The 18515-nt window shown below is 44.8% G+C and overlaps 1 protein-coding gene across 8 annotated transcripts in view; it reads left to right on the forward strand.

Moving 5' to 3' along the window:
• The window catches only part of TDRD7 (tudor domain containing 7), a 43222-nt gene that overhangs the window by 9487 nt on the left and 15220 nt on the right, over positions 1-18515 (forward strand). For 7 of the 8 annotated variants that reach the window (XM_050329998.1, XM_050330000.1, XM_050329995.1 and 4 more), the window contains 4 exons: positions 2384-2525; positions 3635-3848; positions 8923-9008; positions 10169-10386. In XM_050329998.1, the coding sequence (XP_050185955.1) occupies positions 2384-2525; positions 3635-3848; positions 8923-9008; positions 10169-10386 (660 nt within the window). The remainder of the gene's footprint in view (positions 1-2383; positions 2526-3634; positions 3849-8922; positions 9009-10168; positions 10387-18515) is intronic. The other variant, XM_050329999.1, reaches the window with a different exon arrangement.

Genomic DNA, 18515 nt, shown 5'->3' on the forward strand with positions numbered 1-18515 from the left:
GAGTATTGAAAGGAAGCACCACCCTTTACCAGGAAGTGTGGGAAGAAGGAACTGCAGGCTGATCAGCCTGACCTTGAACTCTGGGAAAGTTATTGAACTGCTAATCCTGGAAAGATTTCCAGCATTTGAAAGAAAAGAGGGCAAGTCAGTATGGATCTATGAAGTGAAAATCATACGTGACCAAATTAATACCCTTCCAAAATGAGATTACTTTCTGAATAGATGAGAGGATGTGGTTTATCTGAATTTTAATAAGGCTTTTAATAGTCTCTTCTATAACAGTGGCACAAAACCCATTGGGAGACCAGTTACCAGTGGAACAGGAGGAACCCTATGAAGTTCAGTAGAGGGAAATGCCAAGTCCTGCACCTGGGGAAGAACAGCCCCATGCTCCTGGATAGTTTTGCAGCTGACCAGCTGAAAAGTAGCTTGTCAGAGGAATTCCTGGGAGTTCTGATGGACACAAAGTTCACCGTGAGCAGCAAAGGAGACCAACAGCATGCTGGGATTCATTAGGAAGAATGTTACCAGCACTCTGATAGAGGTGATTATTCCAGTTCCAAGCTTCCCAAAACAAGAGAGACATGGACACAGTGAAGGAAGTTCAGTGAATGGCTGTGAAGATTATGAACAGCCTGGAACATCTTTGATGCAGGGCTCAGAGAGCTGTGACTGTGCTGGAGAAGAGAAAGCTCGGGGGAATCTTATCCATGTGTACTAATGTCTGTTGGAGGGAGTAAAAAGCATGCAGTCAGATTCAATCTCCTGTTCTCAATGGTATTCAGTGAACAGACAAGAGACAACGGAAATGGAGTAAAATTTGAGTAATTCCATTTAAACATTGAACCACCCACTTTTTTTACAGTGAGGCTGGCTAAACAGTGGAAGAGGTTGTCCAGAGTCGTTTAGAATTCTCCATCCTTGGAGATATTCCACCACCTGACTGGGTAACTAGGTCTAGTTGATGCTGCTTTGAACAGAGATGCTGTCTGACATGGACTACAGAGATGTAATCCTCAGTTTTTCTGTGATTCCTGGCCTTTAATCACTACAGTGGTGAGGATGCTGTTTGTATGGGTGTTGACTGCACAGCAGGTGTGCTGTCTGATTTCTAAGCAGGAGCTCCTGGACAGGAGAGCTGTCCCTCAGAAGGAGAGGCCCTCCCTGCAGTGTTGAGCCAGCCCAGCACACAGGCTGGGTGTGCAGTGGAGGAAGAAGAGGAGGGGAAGGATGAGCTGGAGTGTGGTGCTGGAGGCCAAGAGTGTTGCCTGGTTCTAATGTTGTCCATATTTCTCTAGGTTGTTTGGGTCTCCCTGGGAGATTGAGAGGGCACTCGAAGAAGCTGTTGCTTCTCAGCAATCTTTTGCTTTTTTATTTCTTGGCCCTCAGTTTTTCTGCTTTGGTTGCCCCACCTTGCTTGTGAGAAATCTTCTTTTCTGGAGATGCTGTTTGTTAAACTTCAGAGGTGCTGGCCAAGTCCCTGAATTTCTCCTGCCCCTCTCCTGTGCTCAGTTTTCAGCCCCAGTGTTTGTTGAGGGCCATAGTTAGGAAGATAGCAATGCTGGCCCCATGAGGGACCCTTTCTCAGCTTCTGTCATCACCACAGACTGTGGCTGAGAACACAGACTTCAGTTTTTAACTTTTGGGGTCACTGCTTGTGTCCTTTTGGAGCCCTGGAGGAGTTCTCATATTGCCTTTGCAGCTGTTGAATGGCCCAAAAGTTTGGGCTTGCGTCTTGTCTGTGAGGCAGAGTGCACGTGAGGCATGTGGTTTGGGGGCTTGCCAAAGCCAGTTTCTGTATCCATTCAAGGGATGGCCTGTGGCAGGGGGATACTGAGGCAAAAGGCCATTAAGTTGGGAAGGAGATAGCCATGGGCTCATCCAAGGCTGGGCTGTTTCTGGGGGCCAGTCCAGTGCCTGTGAGGCAATCTGTGCAGCCAGGATAGTTGTGCAGTTTCTTGGGTAAGCAGGGCAAAGGCAGCCCAGCTCCACAGGGTCAGAGCGGTGCCAGAGCCTCTGGTGAGCCTTGGCAGGAGGAGTGTGAGCAGGCTGGAAGCCCGTGGCTTCCCAGTGTTGTCAGGCAAGATTGTGGGCCTGTGGCATGGGAATGAGAAACCAGGCTGTTTCCTGGAGGAGCTCAGCCTAATGTGGGAAGGTGAGGGAGAGGGATCTGGCTGTCTGCTTTGCTGCTCTCTAAAGTTCACTGGAAAAAAAGAGGGAGGTCTTCAAGACCAGTGTCTGCTGAAGCCTTTCCCGAACAACCTGCAGGCCTGCATGACCCAGCAGGTACAGGCTTGGAAATGGATGAAAGTCATTCTGAGGGCTGTGGATGAGCTTGGGCCTCACTGACTGCTTTTCCCTGTCCCCTTCGTGCTCCAACAAGGTCGTTTGCCATGCTGTGAGTTGCAGTGAGACTGTGCGAGTTGCTCAGCTGGTGGCCCGACAGAGGAGTTCCAAGAAGAAAACAGTCCGGCAAGTGAACTGTCAGATGAGGCTGAAGAACACATCTCCAGTCAGTTTATCAGGTAAGCCATGGGCCTGCCCTTATGAAAGAACTGCAACTGCTGTAGCAAAAGTCTAGGCCAGGAAGGTGCATCACTAATGGCCATGAGCTGTGTGGTCCTGATGGAGAGTTCCTGGAAGGATGGAGTGCTGTTTACAAGGGTGCTTATGCTTGAAAGCCATGATCAGAGAGGAGGACCTTCTCAGGCATGAAATGTGAATGATCTTGAAAAAAAAAGTTCTTAGAGGAGTCTTGGCTTCATTTTCATGTGTCCCTGCTTCTGTGAGAGGTGTGGTTGAGATGTGGGCAAGAAATGTGGCAATGAACTTCCTTACTTTTTGAGACTGGTTTCAGCCCATTGTGGAGAGGCAGGGATAAGCTGTGCCCTCATAGTGAGAAGGAGCCCCTGCAGCATCATCTGTGGCTGTTTCAGCGGGTCCTGTTGCTGATGCCAGTGCCTTAGTGCCACAAAAGTTCTGATGCCCATTGCCCGCTCTTTTTACCTCTTACCTTTTGTGTAAGCTGCTGTAGCAGTGTTTTCCCAAAGTTAGTGGGTCAGGTTTCCCTCACTGCTCTGCTGTTGTGTGACTGCCAGTGGGGGTGGGCCCAGGATCAGCCCAGGCAAGACCCATCTGCTTGCAAGTTGGAAACTTGGAGCAACAGTGGGTTTTAGTTTGTTTGTACTCTCCTCTTGTCTGTAATGAAGGGTTTGCTGCTTCTTGCTCTCCTGCAACCATACCTGGTTTCCTCTGGTTGGGAAGCTGAACTGGTGACTCATACCCCAGTTAAACAACAGTGATTATAAAGGCACATTGGTTTACTGTCTTGCACAGCAATGCCCCTCAAAAGTGTTTGAACCCTTCAGAATTGATGTGGCACAACCAGCACATAAACAGCAAAGTGACCAAGAGCTTGTTTATCCCAGTGTTGCCTGAATGCCAGTGTGGTGTGTTTCCCTGGGGTGTTATACTTGGTCACCTGTGCTTTGTGGTGGGAGTTCGGGTACCTTCAAGCCAGAGTAGAAAAGAAGAAACCCTTTGAGCAGCAGTGCAGGAGGTGCCCAGGAAGGTGGAAATAGGCTGGTTGGGTGGAGGAGAGCACTGCTCATGGCTCCATCTGCAAACTCTTTAGGAAAGCCCAAAGGAACTTTGCGACAGCCCCGGTCTTTGAGTGTGCCAGAAGAAGGCAGCAAGAAGCCCGTGTCTCGCCTGCCCCGAGGCAGAGAAGTGGCGTGTGGAGCTGTGAAACCTGTTGTGGAGAGTGCCCGATCTGCCTTGCCTTCAGCTGCTGGGAGTGGATCACCTAAAGAAATCCCCATGCAAAGGCATGTCACTGTGGTAAACAGGTCAGTGTGTGCACGTGTGAGTGTGTGTGTGTGAGCAAGGTGAAAGGAAGTGGGGTGGACCCTTGGGCGTTGCCATGCCAGCAGTGCATTTTGGGATCCAGTGGAAATCAGGGCTCCCACACTTGGAGATGGGGAAGTTTGAACATGGTTTGGTATCCCAGGAAAGAGATGGATGACCCTTTTCCTTTTTGGGAGCTGCCATAGCTCCCCAGTGCTCTTGGCCTGCTCCATCTTCTGGGGAGAAACGTGGCCAGAGGTGTCACACAAGGGGGTGTGGGGCTGTCTCAGTCTCCCAGGCTCGGGAGGGAGCTGTTGTGGCCGGTGGGACAGAAGGCAGGAGGAGGTTTGTGTGCAGGGGACAGGCACTGGTACGTGCTGAGGGTGATGGTTGTGTGCAGGTGGGTGCTGTTTGCCTCTTGGCTGAGTTCTGTGTTGCAGCACCAGTGCCTGTGGCCCTTCTCAGTGTGCTGGGAGCCCGGAGGTGCCTGACGTGTTTGGGTGAAGTGAGCCGAGGGCTGGAGCTGCAGTTTTGCTGGGTTAGCAGTACATGCTGTTTTTCAGGCTGGTTTGAGCCTCCCTAATCCAGGTGGCTTAGGCAGCTGCTGCCCCATCATTTCTCTTTCTGTGTTGTTTTGGGCTGCTCTGGGCCATCAGCTGATGGTGGGGAGAAAGTGTTTGCCGTTCCCTCATTGTGGCTGTGCTAAGTCCGCTGGAGCTGTGATTGTGGTGGTAATCCTCTGCAGGTCAGCGGGCTGGGTTAGCAGCCAGACTGGCATTGAATGGAAAAGGCAGTGCTGCTTCCACGGTGGCACAGCAGTGAAGTGGCACGGAGCAGCAGGACAGCTTAATCCTGCCATGGTGCCTGCTCTTTCTGGAAGACCCAGAAAGCAGGCACGTCCTGTCCCAGTCACCTGCATGAGTTCTGAGTGTGTCAGATGTCTGTTGTGCAGAGGAGAGAAGGGCCAAGCCATCCTGCTGTGATCCAGAAATGTGGGAGCAGGTGTGCACAGGCATATGGGTTGTAGTTTTTTAAGTGGCACTTCCGTAAAAGGCAGAGGTCCTTTGTCCCAGATGGGCAGAGGAAAAAACCAGCACTTACAATTCTCTCTAAGTTAGTTACTGGAAGGCCAGGTACTTGAAGATTCATGATGTGTGAAGTAAAATTAGGTAGATGTCAGCCCTATCCTGGCTGTTCTAATGGAGTATGCTACATCTTGTGTTGTTATCTTTGTTCATCTCTCTGCTCCCATGTGCTGCTTTCACAGAAGTGTTCTGCTTTTGTTCCTGGTGTCTGTTCCTGCCCAACTGTGAAGGAGAAGCTACAAAGTGAAGTCTGCTTTGGCCCAAGTAGTTTTGGAGGAGAAGATATCTTGTGCTGTTGCAAAGGGTCCAAATGCTGTCCTGTTGGCTTGTTAGCTTCACACAGTGAAGGGAGAGTTCAGGAAGAAGAGGATAATACTGTTTGAATGCAAGGTTGTATAGTGGCCTTGTGACTGGATTAATTTGTTTCAACTTGGCCAGTTTGAAGCAGGACTGGCAAGATCCATGGCCAGTGTCCTTGCTGCTGTGGACATTTTGTGACTCCTGAGCTACTACAGTTGCTTGTGCTTTGGGAATTGCTGGAGGGAAAGCTTCTTTGTGCCAGCAAGTCCTGACCTCAAAGCAGTGTGCAAATGGGTGGAGTTGTGAGCAGCATCCCCAGAAATCCTGGTCTCCCAGCAGGCTCAGGTAGCTGGCACAGATTTGAGGATGCTGTTCCAGCAATGGTGCCAGCACTTGCCTGTGAGAGTGGTTGAGCATTCACGGCACAGGTTGACTGAAGCAAGTCCTGAAGGTGACAGACTGTCTGCCCCGTTTCTTAGTTTGGAGTGAGCCATTGACCATCTGTGGTTTCTGGTTTTCTATTACCCACCCTGCCCCTCCATTTACCCAAGTCATAGTAAAGAAAATCCACACTCTTATGGTTGCACTTAAAGGTCTTTGTTTTCTCCTTTTCTGTTGAATACTGGTCCTGCTGTGGCATATCTATGTTACTTACCTTGACAGGATGTCCTGCCAGTGACAGACTTTGCCTCTTATCACATAGTGAGGGCCCACAGTGAGACTGAAAATGGCAGTTCCCTTTGTGACTGCCAAAATCTGTGTCCCACCTCTGTAGCACTCTGTGGTGTTTTTCTCAGAGATTTTCTTGACTGCAGCATCTGCCAGCACTGGGTGGTAGGCGAACGGGATGTTTGTCCTCCCCATTCTGTCACACTCACATGACAACAGGGAGTTGGTGAAGGTAGCTGCAGCTGTGGCAGGTTGTTTCCTGCTACCCTTCCAGGCCTTCTTGCAGATGCTGCTGCAGGGTCTGAGGGGCTGTCTTTATAGCACCAAGGACTGTGTTGCTGTGGACCTGCAAATCCCCAGAAGGTGGGAGACACCTTGCTGTTAAGATTAACTGCAGAGATCCTTGAAGGTGGAAAGCAGCAGCCTGAATGAGAACAGGCTGAGATGCCTGTTGACCCCCTCACTGGAAGCAGGAGGAACCATTTGCTGCTGGCCACTGCCTGGTGCTGCTGCTGAGATAGCACTGTCCAAGGACCAAAGAGCAGATTGGGATGGCACAGGCCTTTCCGAGGTTAGGCAATGGGCAGGGAAGAGTATGGCTCCCCTTTGCTGTGAGACACTGATGTCTGGGAGTGAGATGTAGCTGGCTGCTCAGCCACAGGTACGTGTGGGTGACTTGGCAGGGCTGCATGGCTGGTCAGGCATTTGGGAAGAGCCAGGCTGCTGGGAGGCCCTCTTGCTGGGAGCAGGTTTCTGGCAGCTGAGGAACACAAGGCCTTGCAGGCAGCTGAGTTGTCCACACCTGCATGCTGGAGAGAAGTGTGCTGGCCCTTCCGCTGTCTGGCTGAGTTCCATCTCATCATTGGAGAGATAAGACCATCATGATTTGTGTGAGAAAGAAGTGCATCACAGGGGTGGGCTCAAAGCTGATGTTAACACCACTTCAGTCCATGGGAAGTTGTTGAACCACAGCAGAAAGCACAGGAAGACACCACATGAAGTTTCTTAATACTGAGGATCCCAAATCCAATTAGCTTTCAGAAGATACGTAAGGGAATGATCGAACTGTTCCAGGTTCCTTTCTGAGGTGTTCCAGATGGCATGGCTTGAGAGGGGAACATCTACCTTTTTCCTTACTGAAACCTTGCTGCAGTTCCTGCTGGCCTAGCCTGCACTTTTGTCATTCAGGTCACCTCACGTGTCTTAAGATGATACAAGTGATGTGTGGCACTGAAGACTAGAACACAGCTATGGATTCCTGCTGGGAGACGGGTAGCAGGACAGTCTCCATGAGCTCCCTGTAGCTAGTTCATGGTATTGTTTTGCTTTCTGATTAGCAATGGCAGTAGTCTCTTCTGAGTCTGCTTCCATTAAGAGGACTTTTTTTAGCTTGTGTGTCCAGCTAGGAGTTGTCCTTACTGGTACATATACATACAGAGAAATGAGATCCTAGATTTCCTCTAGGATCTGCATGGCCAGTCACAGCACACCTTGTAAGAAGAGACTGCCGCTGCTTTGTGTGGGCATCTGAGCTGTGCCCAGAAAGTCAAGGGTTTTCCTGTGATGCAGATGGAATGTTGGAAGAGTCTTTTCAGATACCCAGCAAGTGCAAGGTGTGTTTCGATTTCGTGTGGGTGGCTTTGCTTTTGTGCTTTTTGAGTTTCACAAATGTGCTGCTGTCTAGCACTTCTGTGCATGACTCCTGTTTTGTTAATTGCTGGGCTGGGCAGTGGCTGTCCTCACTGCTAATGCTGTGAGACATGATTCAGAACAGAGGTATTATTTCTGGTACAGGTGACACCACATAGTTGGTGGGGGAGCAGTGCTTTCATCTCACAGGGACAGCAAAAAAGCAAGGGAGACAAATTCATGTTAAATTTTTTAAGATGTTGCTTAGAACATATGTGAGTGTGGGAGGCCTCTTTCTGATTCATGGATCTGCTCTGTCAAGAGTCAATTTGGTGGCATATAGAGCAGCTTGGTCTTGACTCCCCACTGCTGCTAGTCCCAACATCATACTTGTACTGCTGTCCTGCCTTCTGAGAGCCCAGGTGAACCTGGTGTTTCTGTGGCTGGTGAAGTTTTTGTTTTGTTTCATGGTTGTCCCTGAACTCCACAGAGTTCAGGCCAGGCTCCTTACTGGCCCCTGGGCCGAGGTGATCTGCAAAGCCTGCCAAGTGTGTGGGTACTCTGCTCTGGTCTGGAGAGGCCTGGTTCACATCAGCCTACTGTGTTTTGGTGGAGACCTGTTTTGTTGCCACCCTGACTTCTCCACCACAGCTATTTCTTGGGTATGTGACTTTGGGAAGTGTTTGGTCCAGTCTTTGAACCATCTTCTCTTGTGCTTGCAGTGTATGTAATTATTTCACAGATGATTGTTTCCAGGTCTTAGTGAGCTGCACATAGCTGTGACCTCTTCAGTGTCAGGAGCTCATTTTGGTGTCTGTGGTCCCAGTAAAAGCTGCTGCTCTCTGAAGGACCTCAGAAGAACACCTGCAAGCATGATATTTGGGTGCTTTCAGTGGGAGAGATCTTCAGAGAGAAATGTGTTAAATGAGGTAGCAACAGCATCCTGAAGAAGACTGTAAATGCCTCTGTGTTTCTCTGACTTATGAAGCCAATTACTCTCAGGAAGCACAAGGCTACCAAGCAGATTAACATAATCATATTCAAGAGCAAGGCTGAGATACCATCCAGATAAATGACCAAATAGTGAGACTGAATGTATCAAGTGTAAGACCGTCAACTGTTACTAGGTCTAAGTGCTTTCATTTTTCTAATGTCTCTTTACTGTATGTTTTACTTCTCACAATAATAAGGAAAAAACTAGAAACCACTTCTTGATCTGTCCTGTTACTGCTCATCAGGTTGTCTTCCAAGCAAGGACATTGTGAGTAATGATCTTGTGCAGAAGGCTTGCTAGAAGTGTGTGGAATCTGTTTTATGTGTAGGTCTTACAAGCAAATGGAATGCTATTTAGAGACAGGAGAATGATTTGAAGCAATTTTCTTTGCAATTTTAGGTCTGAGAAGAGACTGACAGTCCCACCACGGTTTCAGAAAGAGTTGCAAGTTCACCTGTCCAGAAGCTCTTCCACAGAATCAAATGGTATGCCCATTAAGAACATTTTTGTTAGCTAGTCATATTAGAATGGATGTCATCTTAAGAAAAATCCACCTTAGTACTTGTTTTGAATGAAATAGGTTCGAGTGAGAAACCAAGTGCTGTAAGTGAACCTTCTCACTCTCATTGTGCTGAGGAAATGTGTGTGTTTGCTTGTGTGCCTCTCAGTCTTCTGTGAAAAACGTTGGGTAGTAAGTGGCAAAGCCAATCACAAAGCTAGTGTGAGTAGCTTGGAAATGGGATGAATAAACTTCACTGCCAGGTTAGGGATATGGTAGAATAGTGAAATCCCAGCTTTCAGAAGTAAGCAGCGCACTAATGTATCTGTCCAGAAAATACCCTCCTACCTGCCTGGTTTGCAGCAGTTCTGCAGTTGATGGGCTTGCCCGTGGTTGTTTTCTTTGAGACCTGTGAGGCTGATTTGTGAAGCTTCAGGACTGGTAGCAAACAAGTCTTTCAAAAACTTGTTCCAAAGGAAGGGAGGAGCAGAGATGAGGAAGCAGGCAAGCTAGTGATGTGAACCTCCCCCTGGAATAATGACACTCTTACTCCTACACACAATATATGAAACTCCAGAGCACGTGGAAAGTTGTCTCTTTCACTGCTTCATTGGAGGGCTTCCTTGAGTGCAGTAGCACAGAAAGGCTGCGTGCTGGATGGAGACTTTTTGTCAGGACATATATTGGAACGAAAGGCAAATGATTGGTCTGATTTGTATGCCTGCCTGAATGTAGAAGAACATTCTTGGTTGTTTTGCTGTATCTTTGTTGTGTGTGTATTCATAAAGAAAATATCTTGTGCCCCACTTGAGATACTGTGTTAGTGCAGCTTCTCAGCTACAGTGGGGCTGAGGGTTCTGTGTCCTCTTCCAGAATTCCTTCAGAAGTAAAATTTAGCAACATCTTATGGAAATAACTACGGTGACTGAAAATGCAGCTTTAGGTCAGTCACTAAATGTCTGAGGTTTCCATAGCTATTTCTAATAGAAAACCACTGAACCAACCATGCTGGACAAGAGAGCCACATTTTAGAGTTGGTATTATGGTGGCAGCTCGGGTGTTTAATTTTTAATTAAGGAGGTTATCACCTGTATTTCTCTCTGTTGGTAAGTCTGTGTCTACTTCAAGGCTATATTTTTTTAACAGATAACTTAAATACATCCACTGCAGAGACACATACTGTTGCCTCTGGCTCTTCTGCTGCTGATGTCAATGAGCTTCAGAGTCGCATTAAGGAGCTTCTGAGCAAGTACAGCAGTGGAGTCAAGGTGTCAAAGATGCTGCAAATCTATCGGGAAATGTACTGGGAGGATCTTAGCACAGAAGTGCTCCAGCAGCTTGAGAACTGGCCTCATGTATGCACAGTAAGTACTGAATGTCATTTTTGTGGAAGATGCCAATACCCTACAGATTTCTGAGTGTTCATTTTCCAGATGCTATTTTATGTATGCCTGCATTTTCTTTAATTATCTGTAGCTGTGACAAAAAAACAAACAAAACAAACCTAACAAACAAAGCAAAACAAAACAAAAAAACCCAAACACCTCCCACCACCCCAAACTGTAACAATGCCTTTGAAACCCAGACAATCACTGTTGAGTGGACTAGCATTGTTACAGAGAAGGAAGGTCAGCCTCTGTGGTGTCATGGAGCAAGTGCCTGGGGTTGCTGAATTGCCACCTTTAACTGACTACAGTAGTGACAACCCAAACAGCTGATGGCACGTGCTGTCCATGCCATGTTTTTTGTTGATTTTTTCCCTATTGCTTTCTATACTTTTCCTTGTTGGTAGGTTTATCTCCTCTTAAACCTATAAACTACCAGCAGATCCTGTGTGAACAGTCTGAGGTCTATCTGTATTTTTCTATAGACTTTTCCACAGGTCTTTCTCACATCCTAAGCCAAGGTTGTGGAATTTTGCTGTGTAAGTTAGGCTTATGATACAATAATAGGTGAAATTCTAGTGTGATAATGCTGGGGGGAGAGATTACAGCTCAGCCCCTTCCTGCTGTGCTCCTGATGTCTGTTATGTCTTGGTCACCAAGGGTGTCTTTGTCCTTCATATCAGGATCTGATATCAGGATGAGTATCCACTTACAGGTCTGCTGCATGGGTTGCCATCACCACTGGCTTGAGGGTCTTCAACTGCTGTACTTTTATCTCTCCTTCTGTATTTATGGTGCTATGCAGCTTTGCAGCAAGGCTTTGGTTAGCTTTTAACAGGCCAGTCATATCTATGAACACTTTCAACTGCTTTAGTATCTATCAAACTGCGGCACCAGAAGAGTATTGAAGTAATGACAATATTTGTCTGCTTTATGTGACTTTTCATGTATGTCCTGGTAAGTATTTTCTCATGTAATAACTTTTAAGTGCCAAAAGAAGGAAAGGTTTAACTGAGATTAAATAATTGCTCTTCAGGAATAACAGCATTTGCGTGCATGTCTGGTATTCCCGCAGATATGTAAAATGTGTTTGTGACACTTTATTACAAACACCAGTAACACATGAAGTCAGCAGCATTTGTTTTGATTGTTGATGATTGGTTCCTGTTAATCCATGGAGCAAGCTCTTACATCTTGAGTTATTTAATTCATGAAGCAAATTTTAGTCTTTTTTTGTAGCTAATGTTTCAGTCAGTCCTGTTCATCCAGGATCTTCGCTCTGTGTTCATTATCCATTTGCTTGTTATCTACTGGGTCTATCTCTTCTCTCTATCAAGCAAATGAAGTCATTTTAGCATAAGTTGGCAGTCATTAAATCTGTGGAAACGTTGTAATAGAGTGGGCACAGTACAACAGCAGTCAGAACTATCAAGTTATTTTGGCACAGTCAGTCTTATTGTAGAGAACTGTTAATGAGCCTGTAAAGCCTGTCTCAGTTTACTGACTTATGAAATAGCAGTCATGGCTCAGGCATGGAGAAATTTGAACTGGGACTTCTCGTATGAAGCTACTGTGCACCTCTTAAATATAATCACCGTTTATTCCTGATTCAAACACATTGTCTGCAGGTGTGCAGATCTATAGAAACTTTGAAATGCCAGAGGACAGACTGTACTGTCTCCAGTATCAGTAGAGATGCTTCCATGACTAATTTCTGAAATATTTCTGCCATATGGTTACTTACACTGGGAGTGTTTGCCAGGCTCAGAACAGAAGAAAATGCCTGATATTTCTCTCAGTATTTTCTTAAAGAGACAGCACATCCTCTTCTTTATCTCTTGCTGATCAGCATAGTTACAAACCAGCAGGCAATAGACCTTGCAATACATTTTCTGCCTCTTCAAGATTCTAATTTGAGGACTCTGCTCTGGACAGTATTATTTCTGAATAACTCGTATCCCTAAACTTTCAAGCTTGTATGAAAGGAAGGAATTTTTTCTAGGAAATAGTAATTTCTGATTCAGGTTACAACCACCATTAATGGACGTTTTTCCTATCTAGTGAGCTGAAGTCTCCAAAGGTCACTATAGTTGACTGCACTAAAGTTGCAGACTGATGATCTTGTTTTCAGCCTTCACCTTTCAGGGAAGAGGACATATTACAAACTATGGAGCCTGACTTTGTTCTCCGTTGGTCTGTTACCTCCCTTCTTTAGGTTAGAGCTTGCTTGAGCATCTTACTTGTAGCAACATATTTTGCACAGCTAAATGCAAAAGTAGAAAGGAATTAAGTAGTGGCAAGGACTCCCAGATTATAGCCAAGCCTTCATGAGCAGTGGGGCTGAGAATAAATATGGTCGCCACTGTTATATAATAACCCAAAAATCTTTGCTTTCTGGACAGGCTTCAGTCAGGAGAAGAATTTGCTTCAACTGCTATGTCAGTCAGATCCATGGTGTTGCTGATTTGTTTGCTTTCACCTCTAACAGGAGTAGTACTTTGAAAACAGTGATGACTGGCAGTGACTCTCCCACCTTTGTCTTTTTATATCAGAATCTTATACCTTTCTGTTTGACTAATTACTTTGTCTTGCATATTTAAGCAGCTGATTCGTGATCCCTAATTTAGACATTCTACCCTGTCTCTTTTCTTATCTTTCTCCATATTTTTCTCACAGGTCTTTCTCAGAACTCAGCAGTTTTTCTACAAATTCTGACCCAAAGTTACATAGCTTTGCAGTGTTTGGGCTCTGCCTTGAATCCTTGGGATGCAGACAACTGAACCCCTGAGGGAGAGGGAACATTACTGCAGAGATGTGAGAGGGATGTAGACACTTAAATTAAAAACTTCTCTTTTGTTTTGTAAGTCACAGTCCAAAAAGTAATAATAAATCTACTGTACTGGTGGTACCAAATGATTGATGGTTCCCTTTGTAGTCTAAATATAAACGTCGTTACTGAGTGGTATTTAAGTTTAAAAGACTTTTTCCTTGCACATTCTCAGCTCTCATCAGTTACTTGAACTCTGTGAGTGATTTAGAAGATGGTGATTCACATATGGCAGTGCAAGAGAAGACTAAACTCTTAGATATTTTCTCAAAACATTTACTTGAATTTCCAGAGTTCTTTTGCAAGAACTGTATTTTAGAGAATTAGGCAGTGCTAGGACATTAGGGAAGGTCCTTGCATGGATGTTTGATTAGTTAAAAGGCTAGAAATGGAACAAGGCAGAAATGGTTGACCTTCAAAAAGGCAGAAAGTCATGGTGGGATTCCACAGAGGCAACACTTGGAAACAGGCCAGTCAGGATTGTAGTAAGTGAGATGGTAAAGGGTGCAAATACAAGTTGAGCTGGATAATAATACAGGGTTAGTCAGGCTTATGAAGACCAGGGCTCTCTGAAGAACTAGGTAACCTCCTAACACCACGTTGCTGGCCCATAAAATTTCAAGTGAGACTTAATTACAACTGTAGACAGAAAGGACTCACATTAGAAAAATGTGGGGGATTTTCTGTGGGGATTGTTAAGCTTGGGAAAAGAGATCTTGGTATTTGTGCAAATATTGGCTCAGTACAGAAAAATGCAAGTGATAAGTACTTGAAAATAAATAGAAAAGAGGTGTTTCAGTTGGAAGGGATCTATCAGTGATCATCTAGTCCAGTTGTCTGACCACTTCAGGAATGACCAAAAGTTAAAATATTTCATTAAGGCTGTTGTCCAAATGCCTTTTGAACACTGATAGGCTTGGGGTATCAATGACGTCTCCAGGAAGCCTGTTCCAGTGTTTGACCACCTCTTGGTAAACAAGTGCTTCGAGCATTAGTCCTAGAGCCAGGTTCATATATTCTTTCCAGAGCCTCTCTTCATTACTGAGAGGATTGAGGAAAATACTACCTGTGCTGCTGAATTTTTAAACATTCTTCCTAGGGCTCTGAAATATCTTCTGATCAGCCTTAAACTTTTTGTTGCAACGTATTTGGTACTCACATGAAAGTGCAGGAGTGGATAAGAGTCCAAAATCTAAACTAAGCTATTTAGTTGTCCAGTGACATCTCATCTAGATTCAGGCCCCAGGCAGCAAACTTCCCTGTAAAGACTTCCCTGTTCTCATGAACAGCGAACAAAACAGCAAACACGGTACCAGTGGGGAAACCTATTTTGTAAGCACATATCAGAATCGAATATGCTCCTCCCGTCTCCACCCAAAAAATACACAAACAAAAACTGACTGAGAGATCAAGCAGAGTGAGAAGATGATTCAAAAGGGTGACAGGTAAACATAAGTATTGAGTTCTGTGCAAGCAAAAATTGAGTTAAATGATTTTGAGTGGGGAAAGATGGAGATAAAATATAATAAGAGACTTGAAGAAGGTAGATGGAGAATGTTAATCATCATGAATTCAAAAGCAACTGAATATGTACTCTAGTGATCTCTGGCCTTAGATGTCATGAACTACTTCATTCCAAAGAAACTGTCTCCAGTAGTGCCTGAACTATGGAGTATCCAGAATGGGAGGAGGAGGTATCCCTACAACCATCGTGTCCCTTATGCTTTTTCCTGGACACTTGCTGTTGTCAAATAGGATGTTAGGCTAGGGACATCTTTGTTCTGACCCAGTACAGTTCCAATGCACTAAATCAATCTGTCTCTATGTAATTGTGGTAGAGTTGTAGAATTGTTTGGGCTGGAAGGAACTTTTAAAGGCTATCAACTTCCAACCCCCTGCAATGAGCAGATCTTCAACTAGATCAGGTTGCTCAGAGCCTCTTGAACACTTCCAGGCATCAACCACCTGTCTGGGGAACCTGTGCCAGTATTTCAGAACTCTTATTGTAAAAAATGTCTTCCTTATATGCAGTGTAAATCTCTTCTCTTTTAGTTTAAAACCATTACGCTCTGTCCTATGACAACAGGCCCTGCTAAAAATGTCTCTCCACATCTTTCTTATAAGCCCATTTAGATACTGGACACCTGCTATCAGCCTTCTCTTCTCCAGGCTGAACTACCCCAACTCTCTTAGCTTTTCATTTTCAACCCGTCTTGGTGCTGGATTCTTTCTAGTAGTGGCCTCTTTTCATGCTTTTATATCAGTCTGAGATGATGACAAAATACATCAGTCTCCTATGTTGTTTGCCAGGTGAAGCTGTCTTCTGTCATCTTTTTTTTGCACTTGTCCTCCCAAATTCATTCTTGCAGTTGGAAAACAAAATAGAACAAATACTGAGGAGCCATCTTTTAGCTGATAGAAAGAAGGGATGCATGCCTCTAGACTTGCTTCTAGGTGTTTCTTTTAATAGTAGCTGCCTAAGTCTTTCTGTCTGTTTTCTGAAGGAGATGGTAGAAAAATAAGACTGCCATTCTGAATTTGGAAGTTCCACCTGCGCTGGAAGAGATATATCTGCTTTTCAGCACTTCCAGAACAAAGATGTTCTTCTTTATTGTAAAATATCCTGTTGGTCCTGGCTACAGAGCAGATTAACCATTAGTCTGTTGTCGTCAGAGGATAGTTTCATCTCCAGTAATCTACCATTTCTCAGTCAGTTATCTTACTGCTTTTTAATAAGGGTATGGCTAAAAAATATGAGGTTTTTAGCCCGAGGATGTTTGTTAGTGTGCTTGAGCAGTGTGTTGGCTGATGCTGTGTGAAAAGGCTCCTCAGTCTGGAGAACATTTGCCTGGCTATTTGTTCTGAGGAGGAGGCTTTACACGGTAAAGGAAAACCTAGTGTTCTTCACTTTGTCTCTTGGATGTCTGGGATGGTGCTGGACAGGTCCCCTCTGTGATGTGCAGGGTAATGAAGTGGAAGGGCAAAGAGGATGGGGCAGAAGGGGGCAACCAAAAGACACTCCTGTACTTTACAGAGCTTACCACTCCAGCCCTGAGCGCTAGCTGAACCTGAACAGGGGGTATCTTTACAATAGGGATCCTTTAGTCTGACAACGAAAAAAATACAAAAATATACCCAATATGACTTAATTTTAACATTTCAGTTAAGTACAGAAGAAATTACAGAAACAGAATCATGGAATCACTAAGGTTGGAACAGATACTGATCTGTTCTCTTTGATGACCTGTGGTAGGAGCTATGGGAATGGCATGAAACTGTGTCAGAGAGGTTTAAGTTGCATATTAGGAAAAGGTTCTTCACCCAGAGGGTGGTTGAGCACTGGAGGCTCCCCAGGGAAGTGGTCGGAGCACCAAGCCTGACAGAGTTCAAGAAGTGTTCAAACAATGCTCTCAGGCACATGGTGTGACTGCTGGAGATGGCCTGTGCAGGGCTAAGAGCTGGACTTCGATGGTCCCTTCTAACTCAGGATATTCCATGACTCTATGACTGTGTGATTCTAATGATGTTGACCTGAGCTCATTTATCGTGTAGGAATCTGAAAGAACTTCCTGAAATAGTATTTTTTCTGTCTCTAAATGGTTTGCTCAGTCAGCATCTACAGCTTCTTAAAAACTGAACTTCAATGCCTAGAAAACCTCAGAGCTATTATTGGAGATAAGAGGCTTAAAGATCTCTGAGGATCTTCTCTTCTTAGTCTTCTGCCAATCTTCAGTGTGTAAGGGTTTATGGTCCTGTCAGCAAAAATGTGTTCAGCTCTGTTGCAGCCCTATATAAAGAGTGCTAGTCAAGAGAAAGGATGCATGAAGGTAAACTCTCTGCATCTAGCTTCTTTTGGGATGAACTGCCATACACACCAACACAGCCTTCTCAAACAAATTGTTGTCCTGATAATGCCAAGTATTTTCTGCAGCTAAAAGTTTCCTTGGCTGGTCATTTAAACAAATTACTCAATCCTGTGTGTGGACACATGGGACATCCCCATCAATTCCTCTGTACCTAGGATGTCATTTTCTGCCAAGATGATGGGCCCTGATTTCTTTTTCTGTGTCACTTGATATTCTTTGGTCTCTTGACTGTGTATCAAGGCCCTTGCAAGGCTTTGATAAGTTTCTGTTTGGTTTTATTTTTACCCGAACTCCTGTGGTACAAGGGGCATAATAAAATTCCTCGTATCAGTGGACCTACAGATGTAGGTTCTCCATGTCATGAATCATTGAAGGCATCTTTGATCCTTCTAGACTGCATGGCCAGACATGCTTTGTCATCCTTTGTGTCAACCTGACTAGCAAGGTGCCCAAGACCTTGGTGAATGTACCATCCTTTATATGATTTTTTTATATTTTTTCCTACAGTAGATAGCTGTTCTTTAGTAAGTAGACGTCTGCAGGACACTGCCTCTCCCCTTCTCCCAAAGAGATATTAACAGGGAATGTCTCCTTGGTTTAGTGAGCTTATTTGGAAAGACTGGAATCTTAAAACTTGTTTGACTCATTTACATGAACCTGGGAAGCTGATGGTTGTTAGATAGAGTTGTTTGCCTTCTTATGTCTTATTCTTGCAGAAAATTACTATTATTTTGGTTTTCACTGATGAAGAACAATTCAGGTATGCCACCAAAAATGTGTGAGAGTTCTCTAACCTGGTTCATATTTTTTTCATATCTATGAAAACTGTTTTCTTTGTGATAATTTTGGATAGCACACATGCTACTGTTCATGGAATTTGACCAAGACCTATTCCCAAATATCATTTCATACCTTGCTTTGGCACCAACCTAGGCAATGTAATGCAGAGTAAGTATAGGGAAATCCACTTATGTAGTGCATTTGCTGATTCTCAACTCAGGTCATCACGTGGCAATTTCAGCTGAGTGTGATCAGGTGTACTCAGGACAAAATACAAGGTCCTAGACACAGAAAAGGCAGTTTTAAAGTTTTTGTCCATGTACTGTAAGTCAGTGTTTGTATCTTGTTAGTGTTATCTTGCTAATCAGTGACTTGTGTTATTCTTCATGTATAAGATAATACCTGAAGCCTTGTTCACTGTGCTTACATCGTATGTTGGTAGGGCAGAACTGCAAAGAATTACTTAGGCAAGGTTTACAAAATTCTGAAGGGTATGGACATCAATGGTGTGGAGGTAAACACTACTACTGAGTAGTAGAAAAACGTCGTGGTTTTGCTCTGGATTAATTTTTCTCACCTCCCACACAGTTACTATAAATTGAGAGAAGGTTTATGCAGACAAACAGAGCTGATTG

The sequence above is a fragment of the Myiozetetes cayanensis genome, unplaced genomic scaffold (assembly GCF_022539395.1).
Source record: "Myiozetetes cayanensis isolate MyiCay16 unplaced genomic scaffold, myiCay2020 scf4, whole genome shotgun sequence".
Lineage (NCBI taxonomy): Eukaryota > Metazoa > Chordata > Aves > Passeriformes > Tyrannidae > Myiozetetes > Myiozetetes cayanensis.